Source organism: Candoia aspera, chromosome 3 (assembly GCF_035149785.1).
Source record: "Candoia aspera isolate rCanAsp1 chromosome 3, rCanAsp1.hap2, whole genome shotgun sequence".
Classification (NCBI taxonomy): Eukaryota; Metazoa; Chordata; class Lepidosauria; order Squamata; family Boidae; genus Candoia; species Candoia aspera.
The window spans coordinates 31,218,559-31,239,004 of NC_086155.1; the positions used below are offsets into that span (position 1 = coordinate 31,218,559).

At 39.0% G+C, this 20,446-nt stretch overlaps 1 protein-coding gene across 3 annotated transcripts in view; it reads right to left on the bottom strand.

The window, feature by feature from the left end:
* Window positions 1–3,349: 3,349 nt before the first annotated feature.
* The window catches only part of CBFA2T2 (CBFA2/RUNX1 partner transcriptional co-repressor 2), a 93,441-nt gene continuing 76,344 nt past the window's right edge, over window positions 3,350–20,446 (bottom strand). For 2 of the 3 annotated variants that reach the window (XM_063297230.1, XM_063297231.1), the window contains exons 3-12: window positions 19,227–19,468; window positions 17,453–17,542; window positions 15,571–15,752; window positions 13,962–14,212; window positions 13,645–13,730; window positions 11,355–11,550; window positions 8,789–8,860; window positions 7,335–7,525; window positions 3,435–4,010; window positions 3,350–3,360 (exon numbers count right to left, since the gene is read on the bottom strand). In XM_063297230.1, coding sequence (XP_063153300.1) covers window positions 3,720–4,010; window positions 7,335–7,525; window positions 8,789–8,860; window positions 11,355–11,550; window positions 13,645–13,730; window positions 13,962–14,212; window positions 15,571–15,752; window positions 17,453–17,542; window positions 19,227–19,468 — 1,601 coding nt within the window. In that variant the 3' untranslated portion in view covers window positions 3,350–3,360; window positions 3,435–3,719. The remainder of the gene's footprint in view (window positions 3,361–3,434; window positions 4,011–7,334; window positions 7,526–8,788; window positions 8,861–11,354; window positions 11,551–13,644; window positions 13,731–13,961; window positions 14,213–15,570; window positions 15,753–17,452; window positions 17,543–19,226; window positions 19,469–20,446) is intronic. The other variant, XM_063297232.1, reaches the window with a different exon arrangement.

Genomic DNA, 20,446 nt, shown 5'->3' on the forward strand with positions numbered 1-20,446 from the left:
AGTTGTTCCAATGCTAATTTCTTAATTATGAGTCTATTCAAAATGTCTGCAATCAGTTATAGACATAAATCAGGGGATGTTTTAACTACGGTTATATTTCAATTTTAAAGCAACACATTAAATACATTTCCATCTCTCTTTCAAATATCTTATTCTGCTACTTTTCACATTTTACTGAAGGTTTGCTACACAGTGTTTAAATTCTGTTACTGGATATTTCCACTCTTGTTCTTCCTGATTTACCAAGACATCATACGGTATCCTTTCAAACATGGCTCGGAAAGCATAACAGCAATTAAGCTTGCTTTCAGACATTAATCATGTCAGACTGACTTCTGTCTGCATTACAGTCATACACTACATTTTTTGCACACAGAATCACATAACTAGTTGTTACGGGTTGGGTTCAGATCGTACTGAATTTTTTAAAATCCTGGTTTGTTGAATCCATTGTGGCTTAGTTCACACAATTTGCTAAGCCCTAAGCATGGTTTACAAACCACAATGACTGGATTCACACAACATGCTGATATAAAACCAAGCCATATCTACTGCTTAAGAAGTGCCACTGGGTCATAGTGGTGAAGGTGTGAAATAATATCAGAGAGACTCAAGTTCAAATCCAGCTTCAACAATGGAAATTGAGAGATTTTAGACCATTCTCTGCTCAATCTACCTTACAGGGTGTTTATGGGGATGAAACAAAAGAAGATCCTCATGTAACTTACCTTGACCTCCTAAAGAAAAAGTGGGATATAATATAATAATAATGATGTGTCAATCCAGCCTTTAGCTGAAATTATATTCTACAAAACAAGGTAAGACAAGGTATTATTAGGTGAATATAGTCTTTATTGACTACTGTGAGTAGAACAAACTAAATACATCTGTAACAGTTTGGGTTCTTTTATACAGTACATTAAATAAGTTATGCACATGAAATTGGTAACAAAAATTCCTAATATAGAATCAAATGACAAAAATATATAGAAAACAGAATCCACGAAGTATTCCCATAGTAGCATTTCACATCTTTCATTTCCATTTTCAAAAATCATTTTAAAATTATGACTGGTAATATGTAACTTATGTACATTAATGTATTTTTCACTTAATACACAGCAAGCCATTGTAGTTGCATGTTAAATTATGGAAGACTGTCTATTTACATATAATCTTAGAATGCCAATGTATGTTTCCTCTCTCACACATATAGTCTCTCTCTGACACACACACACACACACACACAATGTTCATACTTTTCTTTGGAGCTGATCTTGTCTCATTCTGTTCTATGGAGAGAATCAGGTGGCAATTCAGTTTAGGAACAGGTAAGTAATGTTAGCACCACAGCTTTAATTTGTATCTTCACATTTGCTGCAAAACCTTCGGAACAGTTCAGAGATCAAACTTGATAGTTCCTTGGAGCACTACAAACCTTTTCTTAAAATGAACACTAAAAATGTATTTATGCACACATGTAAAATCATGACCTTGGATTTTCATTCTTATTAAACAGTGTGAATTTAAAATGTCCCTCTTTGGTAAATCATCACTGAAGGATGAGTCCCAGGTGTAAATCAAGTGTTTTTCTCCAAGCTATGTGCATGAATTAATGGAAATATGCAACGCAGGAATCTGCAAAAATCAAAGCAGCACCAAGTAATACTTTAGAATATCTAACACACCCTGAAAACTATTTTGCTACAATGAGTTAGTTCAGACGTAACACCAAACCATGGGATTTTGGCATCATATGAATAAAGCCTTTACTTACATACGGACGCCTTCTTCCTCTGAACTTTCTGAACTTTCTATTAACTCTCTCAATTTAACAGCAAGACACACTGCCATATCTGAATAAGGCAAAACAGATGTTTGTGGTAAACCACAGGCAGGATTAGAATCAGAGAACTAGATTTGTTCTTACAACACGAACCTGAATAAACTCTGATAACCTTTCAAAAGTAAAGCCACTCCTCTGAGATTTGAACTAGATGCGTAAATGTATCTCCCAATGATTTTTGCTGTTAGTGTTAGCAAAAAGCAGCCGTGTATATTAGGGGTAATGATTTGGATTGCAAGAAGGTAACTTGGTTCAACTATCTCCACATTTCATCAACTCCAGCCCTCTAGGAACTTGAATCTTAAAGCTACCAAAGCTCAGTTTCTGTCTGTGGTTACAGTTGCCTACTGCCTAACCTTGATCTGGTCTTTATGACCAATGAAGATCAATCTGGTACGTTTAAGATGGAAATCGCAAAAATCCTTCTTAAATGCAGCAAAAGAACTAGATACATTGTAAAAACACAGTGGGTAGATCTTGGAACCTATAGACTTAGTGAAATGTTTTGGAAAGATGCCACAGTATTTTAATGCATGACATCCTTAGTTAGAGTCAACAATTTTAAAACTATACATTGCTTACAGAAAGAGAGAATGAATTTCATTAGCCTTGTCTGTTCATGAAAGTTATTACACATGACCTGAACCTTCTTTAATTTAACCAACATGTTCTGAGATAATAGCCGTATCTTCTCCAACACAACACCCTCCACAGGCTTTGGACCTCAAGTCCCATAAATCCCACAGACAGTTAAGTCACTGGCTATCTAGTCTGGGGAATTATGAGTACTGAAAACCAATGTACCTGGAGGATACCAGATCATGAAAGCCTGGACTAAGCTATATCTGATACGTTTGAATCATACACGGCGTGTGCCAGTTAATTTATTCACTAATGCATTTTAAAAACAAAATATATAAAGCCAACAACATTTATTCAGAGAAGATGAGAGTGTGTGACAGAGTTGGAACAACAAAATAAACCAATCTTATTTGAGAAAAGAGCCAATAAGATGTTATGCAAAAATCTTTGGACAGAACATTTCAATCTATTTAGGCCCACAGACCAATTCATACGGTCTGCTCTGTATCCATAAGATACCAAAACTGGTCAAGCGAAAAGGCCAATGAGTCATTATATGAAGACATTTTAGTCCCTTTTACAACACATGAAACAGCATCCTTCTGTCCCACCTTCATGTGTCCATTTCAGGAATGATGGAAAACATGAAAACGAGAACAAAAAAGGCTTAGATGCTATAGGAGGAAGGGTGAAAGTAACAACTAGACTACTGCCTGTATTATATTTTATTTACATAATTTTGCCTGAGAATGATTCTAAAAATGGTCTACTTCCTCTGTCACAATATGTAAAAAGCCTAGAGGTACTCAAAGAGCAAAGGGGGTGGTGGTGGAAACCCAATTGTTCAGATTGTACAGAGGAAGAATGGGAATATTAAACTGAGAGAAAAGGCTTTCCAAGCAGCTCTGCTTTATGATAGAGAGAACAATCTCCTAGTTGGAGGGGGAAAATGGTGAAAGGTCCCCTGTGCAAGCACTGGGTCATGTCTGACCCTTTGGGGGGATACCGCGTTAGAAGCTTAAACTGATAACAATATAGTGTATCTTTTGAGAAAGTTCAGTTAAAACAAGGTCCTCTGTATTCCAGGAAACCAGTAAGTCCATTCTGAGATCTCAACATGAACGGCTAAAATAGGTTTCTAAAAATGCCATTTTAATGATGTGGAAAATACTCCTCTCCCCAACAAATGCCAAAATGCCGGAATACAAATTTTTGATAAATTGATATTGAGATTTTTCTTTTCCAATGTAAAAAGAAACAAACAAAAACGTATTGAATGCAGCATTCCCTTTTAGAGTGCATTTGTATCTACTGCTGTTACAGAGGCTGGAGTGGAGGATCGAGAAGTGGTTGCGGATGTTTTTTCTAGAGCTGGACTTGCTATTCCATCAACTACATTGAGGGTGGCTGCCGAAGACCGACTGGCTGATAAGGACACTGGCTTAACTTGACTGTGCAGGCCTTGCCCACAGATTCGATGGTGTCTCTCCCAATCTTTGTGCTGGCAGAAGGAGCCACAATAACGAGCAATGTTACATCCACTGCATGTCTCGCTGGCTTTGCGGCCACAATTCCAGCAGCTCTGAAAAAACAAAGAACAAACTTCTCTTTGAAATATACTACCCAATAAACAGTTTGAAATTGGTTTATTATTTCAAGAAGGAAAAAAGGCCTTTAGGGAGGTGCTATTGAGATAGTGCTTCAATACTGCTCATAAGAAAACTCCTTTTCTAATTAAATTCAAATGCTATCCACAGTAACATGGAACAGTTTGCCAAATTCTACGCAGCCTAGCTATAATGACATCAGCTGTAACTATCATAATAGGATACGTTCATAGGTTTATGAATTTACATTTCTATGAAGGTATTCATTGCAATCCATACAAGGCTTCCCTTGGCACAAATATAAGAGCGACAACTTAACTAGCAGCTCTCAAAGAGTGTGCCATGTAACAGGCTCAAATAGCATGTTTTTGAAGAGCAAATTTTCCTTTATCAGGTGGACTTCAACAATGGTAAATGAATGGAATCATTCAGGGTGCAAAGAAATAACTGCTGGAATTGTATTTATTTAAATTGACTTTGAGAATGCAATCTCCCCAATGCACAACAGGTTTTGTTATGTATGGCTACAGACAGCAAAAGGCTGCCCAGAATACTCCAGGAATAACTGGGCACAGATACAAAGCAAGAAGGTTAGTCTGCTATATCTTTGCGTACATGACAGAAAACTAATATAAGGCATGTGAGTGTGGGGAGGGAAGGCTGTTGTGACAAAGCATCTCCAACTGTTGCTGTTCTGTGATGCCAGTTTCATAGCCAGCTTCTGATAACTAACAGTATTTCTTGCAATAGTAGATCTGGCATCAAAGTAACGTTTTCTCCCCTGGAAAATGTACTCTGAGATATTGCAGAACTACCCTAATATGGTGCAAGATGAATAAATCAGGATGTTATCTAAGTATGACAAATTGGGTTATGTCATTACCCCTGTCCTGCAATACTATGAGGCATTGCAACCCAAATGGCATTACAGTATATATTCAAAATGGCTGTCCCAGGCGCAAAAAAAAAAGTTTTCCATTCACTGTCCTCTTGGATCTGTCCAAGTTGTAGGCTCCTCTGAGACTGAGTCTGTAATAATTCAGATCTTCCTCAGACATTCCAAGAGTTCTGAGGTCAAGAGCAGAGGGTACTGATTTCAGATAGAGGTCTGCTTGAGACCTGGTAGTCGTGGTAAAACCTTGACAAAAATACAGGAATGGCTATGGATGAAATGGAAGGATGAATGCATCCCTCTTGCAGAACCTGCAAAGTTAGGTTCTGAAAGTGAGTGGATGTGCCCCACTGGGACTTTGGCTCCAAGGACCAGGTCAATAGGATAGTTACAGAGATTTATTTATTTATTTCATATGGCATAGCAGAATGCAGCATTGCTGCATAAAAATCACAAAAACAATATATAAAAGTGTATAACATATAGGACATTGGGACAATAAATTATTTTAAAAACATGCAGTACAAATGATGAATAAAATTATGAATAAATTTAAGTTATGTATGAGCAGTTACTAAAGTAACTAAGCCTATGGCCGGATATCTAGATCGTTTAGCCATTGGACAGGAGTACCCTCGAGATGATGTAGTTCTTGCAGGAGCCAGGGAACATTCCATCACGATGTGATGTCAAGTTTGCGGGATGTTCCCACAATCACAGTTAGGATTATCAACCAGCACCCATTTATGTTTCCATAAATGAGATTACAGAGTTACAGGGATGATGTGATGGTATCTGATCCTGTTCAATGAAAACATCTGCATACTTATCTGAAAGGATGATCACATTCTCATTGCCTACTTTGGTTGCTAGATCTTCAAAAATGATTAGATGGGAAATGCTTCTCACACTTGGGCATATTAAAACATACAATTCCTTTTGACCAAATGATTTGAGGGTCATGGTGATGGAGCCATGAAACACTCAGAATTACTGGGAAATGAGGGGCAAAGGCCAGGTAGAATTTTAGTTGCTCCGCATGCCTTTCTAACTCCATTGAATCAGCAGTCTAGACTACATGTCCAGATAGCCGGTCTTCCATCAATTGTTTCTAGAGGCACACAAGGCTGATAGAACATCTGGGAATCTTGTCAGCCTCTGCAGACTGGGACCAGAATCAATCACAGACTGTGACTGTAGAGCTAGATGACCAAAGAAATGGATTTTTACAGGCCAGATCAAGTGCTGGCTAGCTACTGTAGTGGGTACTAAGGCTAGCTGAATGGTTGTTTTACTCATGAGTAAATCGCAGAGCCCTTTTAGATTGGGTATGGCCAGCTTGGGGTGTTTGCAATTTCTTGGCTGAGCATGCTACAATCCTTGGCTCCCACAGTAGAAACATGCCCCAGGGTTCCTGCATTTAGCCTTTTCTTCTGGAGGTGAATGAATTCTGGTTCCACCTATTTGCATGGAATCTGCAGACTGAAGAAATGGGACTGTAAGTCTCTGCATTTGGGATATCAAGGGAGGTTGTACTCAAGCTGGGGCTCGATGGAATGAGCCTCAACAGTTTTCCAAGGTGTCCATCGATACACAGGCATAGATAGATCAGGTTTTGCAGGGAGAAAGGACACTACTCAGGCTATCTCATCCAGGACTCCATCTACAACTGCTTCCTGGAACTGATCCATCAGAGCCACATCATTCCACCCTAGATCTTATTTTCATTCATCTGCATTTCATCAGCCACCAACATTCTGTTGTGAGGATCTTTAGGCAATGCCTGGTAGAACTGGGAATCTCTCTAAGGTTACTGCTGACATAGATTCCTGTGCAATTTATCCCATGCAATGAAGATCAGCAAGATAGAAGGTTGATGTACTGCTATCAGTTAGATGAAGAATGCACAACCTTTTGATCTCTGGCAGCCACATTTAAAAGGGGGGAGCTTTGCAATCAGTGGGCCACATCATGCACATAGTTGATGCTTAAGTTTTCCCCTAAATATATTGAGAGGAGCTTTCAGGTTCTTTTCAAATTCTTAACATTACATTTTCCCCAGTGTTTTCTGCTCTAAAATAGAAGGAAATAATGTCACCATACCCACCCCCAAAAGTGGGTGAGAGGAGGAAGGGTCAGGGACTATAAGTTGCTCCCTACTTCCTCCAACCAACAGTAGTTAACCTGAATTAATCGCTTGGTGAGAAGACTTCAAAAACATTGCTTTGACTATAGAGGGTAATAAACAACTGAGTTTAATCTATAACAACAAAAAAGGAATGATGAAATTAAAAAAAAACCAATCAACCCCCCAAAAACCAACACAATAGGACTCATCTTTAAGATGATACCCAGGAGTTTACCTACATCCTCCCCAAACACCAGATATTTCAGCTTAGCTCCTCACCTCTGTAGACTCTTCTTGCTCATTAATAACTAAGAAAGCATCTTCAGTAGCCTGGCGTTTTGCATCAGCAATGGTCTGCTCCATTCTAGCCCTTTCTGTTGCAATCATTTCAAATGCCTTCTGCTCAGCCTCTGCTACTGCTTTTTGGACTTCAGACATGGCCTGACGTTTCACTTCATTCACAGCTTCTTCTGAAAGAAAACGAAGATTGTATCAAACAGCTTCATGATAGAAAGTACAGTATAACTGTGAAGAAGACACTTCCAATCATTTACTGGAAGATGAGTAAAACAGGAGTGTTTTTTTTTTTAAAAAGCAGGTAGGAAGCTCAGAGAAAGAAAAATAATAATTAAGAAGTTCTGCTGAGGATAGAACCAGCAACCTTCTGTTTGCAAGCCACATAATCATAGAATTATTGTGGTTTTATAGTACTTATGGTAAAAAGGCAGCTTTAAAAATGGTAAGCACTGACTCAGTTGAAGGCAAATTCATTCTTTCTTCTGCAAAGTAGCTGATGAACTGCTGGGTTTACCTCCAACAAATGGAAGCATGCTATCCCAAATGAACAGAGCACCCAAGGTGGCATGGAAGTGTACTTTGGAAGTGGAGCAGAAAAAGACACCCTCAGATCATTTTGATTGAGAGTGGGGATGAATAGAGGGCAACATCATCCTGCAAGAGCAGTTGCCAGCCTGTTCTGATGACAAGACAAACAGGCAATGCAGGTAAGCTCTTAGCCAGCATCTTCCCAGAGCTGCAAAATTTGCAAGCTACACAGCATAAATACATTAGTTTTAAGCCCAAACTAGTTAGAACAAATGCCTCAAACATGAACGAGGAGAGGAGTCAGTTCACTTATCAGAGAGGGAAGGTAGTTACAAATAAATTAACTAATGCATAAAACTTCATCCTATGCTTACAAAAGGTCTGGAAAGTAATCCTGTCTGAAAAATGCTGAATTGTCCAAAGCTATCCAAAAATCTTTGCAGAAATCGAAATGCAAGCTTTTTCTATGCTTCTACTATTGCTTGCAAGCTACACAGCAGAAATCAATATCCTGGTTCTCCTTCAGTTACAGGATTCATAACTAAATTATCTATGTTACAGTTTACAGTTGATTTACCAGGAGGTACCAGGATTACCTCCTACTGCCTAGGATAATTACTTGTACTTGTGGTCTGTGCACCTTCACTTCTACTGAGCTAGTCTCCAGTTTGAATATGCTAGGGTGGATATTGGACCTCATCTCGGGCCAGCTTCTCAGAGCAGCTGCTTACCTGTTCTAATTCAGTTCTACCTCAGCCATTTATTTGGAGTTTTTTATTTTCTTTGGCTCTCCAGGTATTTTCTCTTTAGGTTAGTGATAGGAATCTGTGACCCTCCAGATGTTTCTGAACAGAAGTATCTCCCATAACATCCCATAGCAATCTATTGAAACAGGCTTCCTTACTTACCAGCCTTTTTCCATATCTCCTCCGTGACATAACCAGCTGTTCCTGGCCTGCTACTGAACTCCCGCTGAGATTCTGCATGAGGAAGAATGATGGCAACAATATTAAACATGGAAATGTAGCCCTGCCAAGCTAAAAAAAATTATATGCAGCATCTGTGTAGCAAGAGAGCAGGATGGGTTAATTGCTAAACCAAACCAAGAGATAACTGCAGTTAAAGAGTGTTCAACAATGTCAGAATGATAAATGACCAGTTTTAATTTAGTGACCTGCATAATTTATTGCATAGTATAATCCATTTCCATCTTTAAATTCTGCAGCATCACAGGCTACATATTAACCCCTGCTAATGGTGCCTTGTATTTCCAAGAATTTCAGACAGCTAATATTTTAAAGTCAGTGGAAAAATGAAAGATTCACAATGCTTCATACAGATTATATTCTCACTCCAAAATAACATGGTAGTTAGATGTGCGATTTGCATAATTTTAAGCTGAAAATAGTGCTTTTGTTTAACCCAGATGTAGGCATACTTCACCTATTAATTTATCTCCCATGTTTCTTGTCACTGGGATTCCTTACACTACAACAAGGTAGAATACAAGTTTAGAAGTCCCAGCTTCAGAAATAGTGTGAAGTAAAGAGGGTGCTGGGGAGATGTTTTTGTGTAAATATTAGAATTCAAGGCCTATCAATCCTTATTAGCCAAAGTAGGAGAAATGGTACTTATTCAGAAACAACATACATTACTAAATGCTATGAGGAAAATCAAAAGGGGCATTTGGCTGGTCAGTGCTGTAGAAAGAATGGAATGGATTTTTAGTTTAGCGAAGCATTTTAAAAGTTCAATTAAACCTATGCATTCTGTTCAAGGACTGTACAGATGCTATTGAGAGAAATTCTGGCCTCCAGATTACCATTCATCAAATATAGAATGCATTCAATATGTATGCTAATAGCAAACTCATTTTCTGAGTGTGGATTTTTACACAGCCAAAATGTTTAAATTCTCAGAGAAACCCCCAAGTTTGCACCAGCCAAATTCAATGCTAGCAAAATTATGACCAAGTACTGGCAGGGTGGAGGGACAGAAACACAGGGGAAATGGAATGGAGCATCTTGAAAATGGTTATAGCTAATTATTGAGAAACCTAGAAGCCCAATGCAAAACATTATATTGCAAGCCCAACTTGGTTGACTATTTATTTATTCAATGTATATCCTATCTTTCTGCTCTGGGGAATATTCAAGGCAGCTAACAGAATTAAGTGTTATTTTAAACAGGCAAGAAAAAAAACAGAATTTTCATTTCTATCATTGGAAAATTTACTCTGAATCTAAGGCCAAGAAGTGGCTTGGAATATGAAACACATTTTTTCCCCAATCTGGCTGCAACATGCAAGTTCAGGCACCAATACATAAACTAAATACTCAACCCAAAGAAATGACCAGCTGGAAACAATTCAGCGAGAGAAAGAATTCAATAAAGCTGGTCTCCCAATGAGGCTGATGGATGAGAGCTGCTTCCTATCACAACTTCCTCTGAGGCTAACTGTTTCCCTCCCCTGCTGCATCTTGTCTTTTAGATTGTAAGCTCTGGCACTGAGTGTGTGCAAGTCACTTTAAAAATCCTTTCAGATGAAGAATCAAATGCAAATGTTACAAATAAATTAGGTATTGTGTCCATCACAAAATATCAAGTGATATCCTAAACTTTCCAACTTTATCTGCTTTATGATTCTGAAGGTTTAAACTATCAAAAGACTTTTGTAGATGTCAGTTCTGGATTCAATCCCCTGGGCTAATTTCCATTTGCATTTGGGAAAGTCAGACTGAAGCCAAACCTTGCATCAATATCATGAGAACATTAATGATTTAATTCATAGCAAGGTGGAGCAAATCAGTGGGAAAGATTACAAAGCACTGTTAGGCTAAAAATGCTACTGACCTAGCAGGGGAAAGAAAGTGCAGAACATTTCACTCTACTTCAAAATGCTGAAGGAATTTAGAAAAACTGATTATTTTTGCATGAACTCGTGTCAACATTAGCTTGAATTCTGCTCTTTAATCTCCAGACAGGGGGCCCAAAGATACTTTATGTTATTGTTTTATTGGTAAGATAACAGTGCACTCTTTAACCTCCTTAAGTGTGTTTCAGTTTACAGATGGAGCAGTGTAAAGCAATGAAAATTATTTTTTTCTTCATTCTTTTTGTCCAAAATTCCATTTTCAGGCAAAAATCTAGATCAATGTTTCTCACCCTCCCATGCTGGCTGGGGAATTCTGGGAGTTGAAGTCCACTCATCTTAAAGTTGCCAAGGTTGAGAAACACTGATGTAGGTAATTTTAAAAGGTGGCCACAGATGTTGTTGTGGCTTTAAAAGTTTCAGAAAAGTGCCCAAGGTTAGTCCTGCCATGTTTGATTAGAACAGTGTTTCTCAACTTCAGCAACTGGCTGGGGAATTCTGGGAGTTGAAATCCACACATCCTAAAGTTGCCATGGTTGAGAAACACTGACCTGGAGTATACTAACACAAAGCCACCTTAAATACAGGGCCCCAGAGCATACCACTGCTGATGGAGTCTGAGCTCCCAGGACTATGCTGCCGCACAGTTATATCGCTCCCTCCTTTCCGTGGCTCGGTGGGCTCACTGCATCGCCTTTTCCAGTAATTGAGCTCTTCCCTATCAGCCTCTTGACAACGGCGGAGGACAGCCATGGAACGCCTGGTCTTTTCTACCATCTCCATAATGCAGTTCAGTGCCTTCAAGAGGGAAAAGTATAGCACATTTTGAAACACACAGGCTTCTCAAAGGACAGTAGGTGCAGTTTTCCTGCACGGCTGCCTACGTAAGACTTTTTCTTACACTTTTCTGTAACCGATCTATCCTGTAGAAACAGATTCTGGAATACCTGATGAGCTATTTCCCAGTATCAGTTTACAATTTGTATAAAAGTAAATGGTGCTAAAAACGAGGATCTCATCTATAAGATAGGTACAGATTCAGAATATAAGCAAGGTAATACCTAGGATACTTTTTTCTCTCAGAACTCCTTCCCACTCCTTAAACACTGTGGAGGACCTCAAAAGAGCTTTTGTTTGTATGGGTTATATTTATGGATATTTACTGTATTAAAAATTAAAAGTTGCTGCCACTACCGCTTCTTATGATTGTTTGATGGGATTTTAATATTGTATTATTTTTCAACATAAACTGGCAAATAATTTTGATTTCACAGACCCCTGAGAGGGTCTTGGGGGACCCCAAGGGCTCCTAGAACCACACTTTAAGAAACACTGATCTAGGAATTCTAGTGTGCAGCCTTTGAACTCAAAATCTATGGAAGCAGCTGCAAGTTTCACATGGATACTGATTAGATGTATATTGTTTTAGCGCTGTTTTTGCATGAAGGCTACATGTGCTGAATAGTAGGGACACTGCATGTTCCTGCTGCACAGATAAACACTAAATTCTCCAGGCTTCTACAAATTATCAGGTAACACTAGGGCAGTTTAGTCTCAGCTTACAATTTTTACTCAATATAAAATAACTGATTAAAGAAAGCAATTTTAAAAACGGTTTACTGGGCAAAATATTGTCTATTTTATCTCTTAAGCTCATTTCCCTTGCAACTTTTCCCAAATGCAACGGTGAAATCAAGTCTCTTGTTGAGAAGAAAATGTTGTGCCTTACTGAAGGGTTTCAGCTCCAACCACATCTTTGAAAAGCAACATGTCTGAGATTGTTTTCCTCTATGTAACACCATTCTAATTTGGTCTGGTGGTTAAGGCAACGGGCTAGAAACCCGGAGACCGTGAGTTCTAGTCCCGCCTTAGGCACAAAAGCTGGCTGGGTGACCTTGGGCCAGTCACACACTCTCAGCCCAACCCACCTCACAGGGTTGTTGTTGTGGGGAAAAGAGGAGGAGGAAGGAGTATTAGGTATGTTCCCCGCCTTGAGTTATTTATAAAAATAATAAAGGCAGGATAAAAAGAATCTAAAAAAAATGCCCTGTAGAAAACAGTAAACAAACTTTGCAAAGAAAATCACACATTTGAAGCATCTTTATAACCAAGTCAAACAAATTATTCATTGAATCCACTGCTATCTACTTAACTGGCAGTGGCCCTCTCAAGGTTTCAGGAAGGCATGTGAATGTGTTTTCCCCCTGCATAGCTACTCAGCATTGGAGGAGTCAAATTTGGAACCATGTTTATGCACGGCACGTGTTCTACTACTAAGTTAAATCCTCTCTAGACTGAACAATCACCTAATCATACAGACATGCATTTGGCTGTGTGCATACACATAGAGCCACAACTCAATGGTACAACAAATGCTTTGTATGCCAAAAGTCCAGATTTAACTCCTGGATTCTCCAAATGAAAGGGTCAAGTAGAAAGTGATAAGGTGGACCTCTGCCCAAAATGCTGAAGAACTGCTGCCAGAAATTATCAGTCTACCTGGACAAACACCCTGAGTTAGTTTATTTAATTTTTATCCCGCCTTTATTATTTTTATAAATGACTCAAGGTGGCGAACATATCAAATACTCCGTCTTCCTCCTATTTTCCCCACAACAACCCTGTGAGGTGAGCTGGGCTGAGAGAGAGTGACTGGCCCAAGGTCACCCAGTCGGCTTTCATGCCTAAGGCGGGACTAGAACTCACAGTCTCCTGGTTTCTAGCCCCTTGCCTTAACCACCAGACCGAACTGGGTCTCCAGTTTGGAGTTATTATAAGATTGCTTCCTATGTACATAATTTTGATTTAATAGAATATATTATGAAGCCCATGCTTAGACGAGGAGCAGGAAAGCCATATTTTTACACTGCTTTTTTCACCCCAGGCTCTTACGTGATCAAGATGCTTCCATTCATCAGCCCATTCCCTCTCTGTTAGGCGATGATCCACTAGTTCATCCTGGTAGCCTCCATTTAATCCTGCTACGAAAAGTAAGAAAATACCATAATCTGAATATTGTATAGTATAGAAGCCTGACAGTGTGATGCAAATAAGGGAGGAAGGGGTGGAAGCAATTATTTCTATCAGCACATATTGATATTTAGAATACATAAATACATATTGGATTTACAAAGCTTCAGGCATCTATAAGATCAATAAAAGCAAATGAAAAATAGGCTCATCTGTCTCATAGGACATCACCTCATTACCTATGCTATGTCTTTCTCGCAAATCCCTGTGTTCCAACATCTTGCTTGGATCTCTGTATAAATGGGAGGTTGCAATGTCTTCTAGAGTGTAATGCTGGAGTGGGGGAGGTGTAGGGTGAAATTGCCCAGCTGGGTTTATGACAGGCAACATCAGGGATGGACTGTGCCGAGGTGCTGGGCTAATGGTGCAAACCCTTTTGGCAGGAGGCTCTGATGGGATCGGCTCTCGGTCAAAGTTATTTTCTTCCCTTCTGTAAGCGAAGCAAGCAAGAAAGATGTCCATTAGCATTCACGTTATGATTATATTATTCTATCCATTTGGAGAGGTTCATATATTGCCTGTGACACAAGCAAGAAAACTAGAAACAAGGCATGAGCTCAGTAAAAAAGAAAACAGGTTCCCACATATTGATGACGTACATGAAAAATCCTGCTACAAATACAGCTTTATTTATTGGGTGTCCTAGTGCAGTGTTTTTCAAACTTAGCCACTTTAAGATGTGGGGACTTCAACTCCCAGAATTCCCCAGGTAGCATGCTGGTTGGGGAATTCTGGGAGTTGAAGTCCCCACATCTTAAAGTGGCCAAGTTTGAAAAACACTGCACTAGTAATATCATGATAGCATACAGACAAAGCCAGTTTGGTCTAGTGGTTAAGGAGCTGGGCTAGAAACCAGGAGACTGTGAGTTCCAGTCCTGCCTTAGGCATGAAAGCTGGCTGGATGACCTTGGGCCAATCATTCTCTCTCAGCCCAACTCACCTCATAGGGTTGTTGTGGGGAAAATAGGAAGAGGAAGGAGTATTAAATATGTTCGTTGCCTTGAGTTATTTATAAAAATAATAAAGGTGGGATATAAAATAAATAAAATAAAATAAATAAGAGTCAAGGGTGTTCAGCATTTTCAATCATTCTTAAGGTGTGTAAAGCCAATGCAAAGCCCAATTACTTCATTTTTATGAACTTCCTTACATAATGACACGGTGTAATATGTCATGTGTTGTGGTTCATCTGAGGTTGTATTTACCTAATTTTAAGACCTGCTAAGGACCAGATGGTTTTTATTATGTCCTGATACGTAAAACCATAGAACTCAAAGATAGTGCGCTTTCTTTTTCACATGACTGTATGGGCCTGTGTTAATCTAGCTAAAAAAAGATACCTATCTAAAACACATTGGGCCAGATAAACAAAAATTTTCCTCTGGCACTTGGATTTCTCTCTATCTCTCTTTTTTTGCTCTATAGGCTTTAGTTCATAACTTCTGAATACACACTCAGTTCCACCTTTCCCATCTTATAAATCCTGTTCTCTCATTGGGACATTAACTCAGTTCTTCATTCCCAACTCTTACTAAACTTTAAGCATTTTTTTTTCTTTCCACTATTTTTCCTTCCTTACTCTGTCATATTGCCTGGAAAATGTAACAGAAAGGGGTGGAGGATAGCTGGTTTGAGTCCCTCCTGGGCAAGTACTGGATTTCTAAACATACTGCCACAAGCTTTAAGACAGGCCATGGAGCAAATTTCCCAAAGAAGGCATAAGGACGATGTCACAGAGAACCTCTGTATCTCAAATGGCAGATTGCTGAGCTATTTGAACCTTCTTACCTGTCTGGACTATGCCTCTTTCCATTTCCATTTACTTCCATTAGCAATTCCGAAGAGTCAGCTGGGGATGCCGTGTTTGTATTTAGCAGAATATGCTCATGTTGGGCCAAGTACTGGGAAGGGGTTTGCTTGGCTGCTCGAGCACAGTGCAGCAATTCCCTCTGAAGAAGTGGAAGGTTGGCCTGCAAAACAGTGTTACAGTTACCCGTTTAGGTTCAGAAGCTGTGGAGGAGTTGATGTTACTCTTTATTAAAGTAGCAGGCCATGTGTTTGAAACAGAGGTTCTCGCCATACAAATACCATTCAACTGCAAATGGTATGACCCTTCCTAAGGACTAATATGACTAAATAATGTGGCCTCCACTAGCACAGATACACTTGTCATCAACTGAGTGGAAACTAGCAGTCGTCCTGCTCCAGACATCACCATTTTGGAGAAAGAGGCTAAAGAGGTTCTATAGAAAAATAAACAAGATGTTCAGTCCCTCTGAGAGAGGAGACAGACGACAGAACAGCTCCAATGAGCAACCTTGTCAGATACAAGAAAAGGCAGAATTTCAGCTTGATTTCCTTTTCTGCTTCCCTTCAATAAAGAGAAATGTGCCAGAAAAATGATAGGATCAGCCATGATCCTATTAAAGAAGTGGGAACAATGTGGGAACAAGTAAGGAACCAGGCCCCAAATGGGTACTGAGCATGCAGTAATACTCAGATTACAGGAGGCAAACTCAAGTCACACTCTGACAGTCCTCAGAGGAAGCATCTGTACTTTGGAAAAAGAAGGAAAACATTTGCAGTGGCCACTCCTTAACCAAGATAAGGAAGTGACACCAGGTGAGATATTGCAGGTAAGAAGTAGATACATAATCTGCTTTCTGGTCTGGGCACAATCTATTACTTGGCATTAATGGGGAAGATTAAAAAATGGGTTCCTGAATTCTTGTGTTCATACAGTCAAAACTCTTCTTACAGCTGCTTTAAAACATAGGTCAAATGAAACTCAAGCCAAACTCTGACAATCATCCACAACTACCAGTTGCTATTGCATATGTTTCTCTCGTTTACTTACAAACCTCAATGATTTAATTAAATCAATTATTTGGTCCTCGTATTATTGGTCTAGAGAAACTGACTTCCAGGTTATATTTTCTAATCAGTCTTTCTGGGGAGTTCTCACTTCTTTAATTATCAGTTTTTTTAAAAAAATTAACCTCCATCCAATCTCTGCATGTGCTTGTTCTGTAACACTAGTTTTTATGACGCATTAGAACAAATGAGGATTATGATTTATAGCAGTCTAACACATTTAGCTTACACTTCTCCTATAATCATCCAATGATTTTGACTAAGCTAAACAAAATCAGGCTCAGAGCAAAAAGCACTCTTCTATCATTTTAGCATCAATGGATATCCAGAGGACATATTTTGTTTTGGTTTTCATTGTATAAAATTAAGGCAAAGAGAAAAAGAATTCTTTTTATTATCTCTGCAATTTCAAATCTTCTCAAGTCAAGCAACAACAAAGCTTAGGGGAACACTAAATTCAGCCATAGCAACATATATAAGGTATTACAATATAAATTATTTAGCTTATGTTTTGATTTGCTACAAACAAATTAGTTTTCACAAACATTTTCTGTTTTTCTTGTTAAAACAGATTTTGTCCATGACAGTAAGATATTGTGTGTATATTATCTCAATTCCCATCTTCTGAAGGGGGAAGGGATAAGAGAAGGAAGACCCACAAGCACAGCGCAAGATACTACTATACATTAATATCTTTTGGGAGATATTATAAAACCATTCTAATGTGGTACGAAGTCTTTTTCTCCTTATTACTCAAAGAAATAAAACTATCTTATCAGCAGAGTGCAATAATCACCTTTAAGAATGGAATTACAAATGGACGCAAAGGAAAATTAGTTGCCTCCTGAAGCTTGCAATGAAATTCCTCTATTGTCACTGTTGAATTCTGCAAAAAGAAAGGAAATTAATCAGGATTTTGCTTCCATATAATTGTTGTTTTTACAACAAGTAGTCCTTGCTTAATGACCATAACTGCGACCGGCAACTCTGCTGTTAAGCGACATGGTTGTTAAACAAAACAGCACGTGACTGTGATGGACTTACAACCTCACTCCTGCTGTAGTCATTAAGCAAGACATCACGAGACTGCGACTTGCAATTTTACTGCCAGCTTCCCCATTGACTCTGCTTGTTGGAAGCGGGATGTGAAGCACGCAAATGGTGATCACATGACCACGGGATGCTGTGATGATTCTAAGTGCCCGCCAGTTGCAAAGCACCCTAATCTTGATCATGTGATCACAGGGTTGCTGCAACAGTCACAAATGCAAGGACTGGTTACTTTTTCAGTGCCATCATAACTTCAAACAGTCGCTAAACAGGGCAGTTGTTAAGCAAAGTCTACCTGTAGTCCCTCCATTTTTAAATTTATTTTCCTGAACCTGAATTTGTATCAGAAGCTGGCTTTACATATTCCATGGAAGAACTAATAATCTTTATCACCCATGTGATAAAGGAACAAATCATCTTCATACTGAAGATGATCCAGTAACAAATCAACTTTGTCTGAAAACACAAATCATACTTACACTTGGAATTATTAACAAGCCAGGATTTTTTCAAATCAATTGACTTTGGAAACGAAAGTGGAAAGTAAAGATAGAATCATAGAGCTGGGGAGTACTTTATGAGGGTCCTCTAGACCAACTCATTTCTCAATAGAGGATACAACCATAGTATTCCTTGACAAATGGATCAGTCTGAACTCTGCTTTTAATACTTCCCACAAAGGGAAGCTTGCTACTCTGCAAGCCAGTCTATTCCCTAATAAACAGCTTTTACCATTAAAAAAACCCTCTAATGTTTAACTAAAATCTGCTTCCTTGCCATTTCTAAGCCTGCCCTCTGGAGTGTCAGAGAACAAAACAAGTCTGTTCCATTTTTTGTCCTTTGGATAGTTTTAACTGCTACCAAATTTCTCCTTAATCTTTCTCTTCCAGGCTGAATATACCTAGCTCTTTCTACCATTCTCATAGGTCTTGTTTTCCAGTTTACTCTCAATCTTGGTTATCATTTTCTAGACATACTCCAGTTTGTTAGTGTCTATCTTAAACATGACAACCTGAACTAAGATTCGTTACGGTGATCTGAATCACTGGGATCCAGATGCATGACCCTGCCCAGCACAGTACAGTTCTGGCATTAGGATTCTATGAATGCAGGCCAAGAGTGCATTAGCACTTTTTAGCAGTCAGATCCCACTGCTGACGCTACACTGCTGCAAACCCAGATTTCACCATGCTCCAAACGATAACAATAAGAGCAGATATTGGAAGCTGAACATCTCAAAACTGCAAAGACAAATAATAGAGCAAACTTGGTAATATAAATAAGCAACAATAGTCTCCTACCAACCATAATGCCATAACCCAGTGTTTGTCAACCTCAGCTACTTTTAAGATGTGTGGACTTCAACTCTCAGAATTCCCCAGCTAGCCTGCTGGCTGGGGAATTCTGGGAGTTAAAGTCCAAACATCTTAAAGTACCTGAGGTTAACAAAAACTGGCATAACTAAATTTAAAATCCTCTGCTCCTCCAGTTTTGGCTGACTTTGGTGTTTTAATACTTACCACTAACGCCAAAACGAGAGTCCGGACCTTTTCTCCAATTTCCGGTGAAATATCATTGCCAAACTGCTGAAGGGTGGTAAGAAAGCGTTTCAGTTTGCTTAGCTGACGAGCCCCACAGGTAGCTGGGAGCTGTTGATTAGTCAGTGAAGATGAGGAAGATGATGCAGGACCATTGCTGAACCTCTGAGGGGGTGAGGGGGCTCCATTCAAAGTAGGGGGAGAATGATTCATCCCATTAGGTACTACAGTGGGAAAATGAAGACGCACAATGAAGACGATAAGCTATATTCACCAATGAGCTGCAAAAAGCATCTCAGAGAGTACTGTATTGTTAGGAACCCAATCTGGGGATCACATTTAAGATTTTAAAAGAGACCTTTTAGATGGGATAGCTTAGCTCAATAATAGTAGGAGGACGTGCAAATCCAGGATTTACTGCTAGGATCTTTAATTATGAATTAACCCAATGGTGAGGAAAATTTTTTCCAAGACCCTGGAGAACGCCAAGTACTCAGAATTAATGCCAGACTACATGAACCAATGCTCAATTCAGTTTAAATATATAAATTTAATATAAGGAAGTCAAACACATAAAAAGTTACTTTACTGCACGCCAGTGTTGGATTTTTACTATTAGACTCTTAATGTCACTGGTAATTTTGAGTTCAGTCCTCCAAAAATAACTCTGATAAAGTATCTCACATCTGGATGTCATCCATTTGATGGAAAAGCATTGATCTTCTCACTGTCCCTTTCTCCAAGGAACAGCTACGACAAAACCACATAAGACAAAACCTTTCCCCAAACAACTAGATTGAATGGAAAAAAATACCTTAAAATTTACCCCATTATATTATTCAAAGGAATTTGCACAGACAGTGAGGGATCTTTCCAAGAGTTTGTGTTTCTCTAGCACACTAATGTCATTATGTCACTTACCCTAAACGATTAAGTAGAACACAGTTATGAAGAACTCATGAGTAACTATGACTTCACCAATGATCACTGGGAGAACTTTAAGCCCCTCCACAACAGTGTCATCATAGGTGTATTGCTGCATGTACACACTGGAAGACTGGTACTAATGGCTAAGAACACAACATTAACACCACTATGGATCCACTACTATTCCACTGGAGAAAAATGCTTCTACGCAGAAGTTAAAAATAAAAAGACAACTATATTTCAGAAAGCTCCTTCCAACTTCTGGCCAGCAGCAT